The sequence below is a fragment of the Limulus polyphemus genome, unplaced genomic scaffold (genome assembly GCF_000517525.1).
Source record: "Limulus polyphemus unplaced genomic scaffold, Limulus_polyphemus-2.1.2 Scaffold2855, whole genome shotgun sequence".
NCBI classification, from domain to species: Eukaryota; Metazoa; Arthropoda; class Merostomata; order Xiphosura; family Limulidae; genus Limulus; species Limulus polyphemus.
The window spans coordinates 34,022-35,984 of NW_013668465.1; the positions used below are offsets into that span (position 1 = coordinate 34,022).

General features: G+C 33.0%; 1 protein-coding gene across 3 annotated transcripts in view; it reads left to right on the forward strand.

Annotated features, from left to right (window-relative positions):
* Positions 1-1,963, forward strand: part of LOC106468067 (protein sidekick-like) — a 110,911-nt gene that overhangs the window by 13,330 nt on the left and 95,618 nt on the right. Inside the window, exon 1 of one of the 3 annotated variants that reach the window (XM_022396374.1) lies at positions 859-896. The exons of the other annotated variants lie outside the window; for them this stretch is intronic. Within the exon in view, the coding sequence (XP_022252082.1) occupies positions 893-896 (4 nt within the window). The 5' untranslated portion in view covers positions 859-892. Of the gene's footprint in view, positions 1-858; positions 897-1,963 lie in introns of those variants that run through there. 3 annotated transcript variants of the gene reach the window in all.

Consider the following 1,963-nt stretch of genomic DNA (forward strand, 5'->3'; position numbering starts at 1 on the left):
ATTTCTCGCATCACAGCTTTTTTCTACTTACTGAAAAATTTGCTGAACAAAATACTGATCTATATATTTCAAATCAAAATTTTCACCGTGCAACGCCGGGTAACTCAGCTAGTATATTATAAAAAAAAATTATAAGATAAATAACTAAGTATACGTAGGTATATAAAAAAAAATATCTTGTATGTGTGTTCGAATGAGTTGAGAAAAACCTGGCTGCCATTTAGCTGAATAAATTTTGTCGCTTTCATCTTTATTTTTCGCTACCACTTGTATTTTACAGTTGCAGGCGTTTCTTTCTTAATATGCATTTTAGGGTAAAGATCAAGCAAGTAACTTTTCAGTAATAAATGCTTGTCAGGCATCAAGTCAAAATCACTTTTTGTTGCTTGGAGTTATGAATATATTTATGCATGCACACCTAAATATCGAGGAGCGATAAACGATGGGAAAAGACGTTTTGTAATTAAGCTAGGAATATGTAGGCTATTGAATAATGTATTTCTAAACTTTCAAATGTAACCAGTGGTTTAGTAAAAAATAAGTTTTGTATCCAATGAGTAGAGGAATACTCCTATTAATGAGTGTAATTTAAAAAGTATGGATATTGTGGTTAGAGTTTCTGCTATTTGATTGGACACACCTCAAATCATAAGCAATACGGTATTTCCTGTTATAACAAGAAAGAATACAGAATATAAACCGGAAGTAGTAGCAAAACGTCATCTACCGTTACCATACCGACGCGGACAGAGTTTCTGTGTACAGACACACAAAATTGTTGATGTGTCACTTAGCTTCTATTCGTACTTACACAGGCAACAATATTCTTGGAACTGCCCTAATGATGACGTGTGATGACAAACAACGAACAAAAATAAGGCGAAAATTTGTCATGTGTATTTCTATCGCCCTTCTGTTTCTTAGTTTTAGTTTCGTAGAAATAAAATAAGATTCTAAACCAAGCTGTGCGATAAATATGAAGTAACTCATTGATTATATGTTATCATTTTAAATATATTAAAAACAGTGCTTAATTTTTGCTGGATCTTAGATCAAGAACTGTTTTTGTTTGTGTTTTTTTTTATCTAAAGGCGGAAAATTTAATTAATTTTAAAAAAATATGTCGGTTCTCTTGTGAATTAACATTTGACTGATGTAAAATTACGGAGAATGAAAAAAACCTCTTGTTTCTTCAAGGCTGACCCCTGCACGGCCATCCCTGAGAAAATTTATATCCATCATTTATTTTTAAGGAAATCGTCCGTTCCTATCTTAAATTCTTGTACAATGCCGACCTCCAGTATTACCGACAGCAACTTATTCCATAAGAGTTAATTACCCTGTTAGAAAGGAAAATTAAACTCTCTTAACTGGAACCTAGCCTACCTTTTTCAAATCCTAAACTTGTCATATGGTCTTCATAATAGAGGACAAATAAACTGGAGACTTTAAACCTATGAATCCCCTGGATAGTTTTGTAAGCTTCATCCCAAATGTTAACCTCAATAACGTTTAAATTGTTATCGTCTAAAATTCAAAATTCCCCACATCTGCCAACAGGGAACTTGTACTCTTTCTTTCTCTCTCTCTCTAGAAATTATGATTATTAAGCCTTTAATTAAATTAGTCAGTCTGAGGGACATATTCAGGCTGGGGGGGGGGGGGCTGATGGTCCATAAAACAAAGGTACCCTTAGACCTATAGAGAAAGCGATTTTATTTTAATAAAGTCTCTGCTTCTACTAGAAGAACATTCTCTCTGTCTTTGAATTATTTAATAATATTTTCAAAGGAACAGTTAACAACATTTTCTGTTAGTAAAGAAATTATTGTTTCACTATCAGTTGTGAATTAGTGTTACATGGTATTAGCCTATGACTTTTAATATATTGAAGCTGAAGTGAAATTGAATTACTGCTCATTGTGCATCTCTCTCTCTTTCTCTCTCTCTCTCTCTCTCTCTC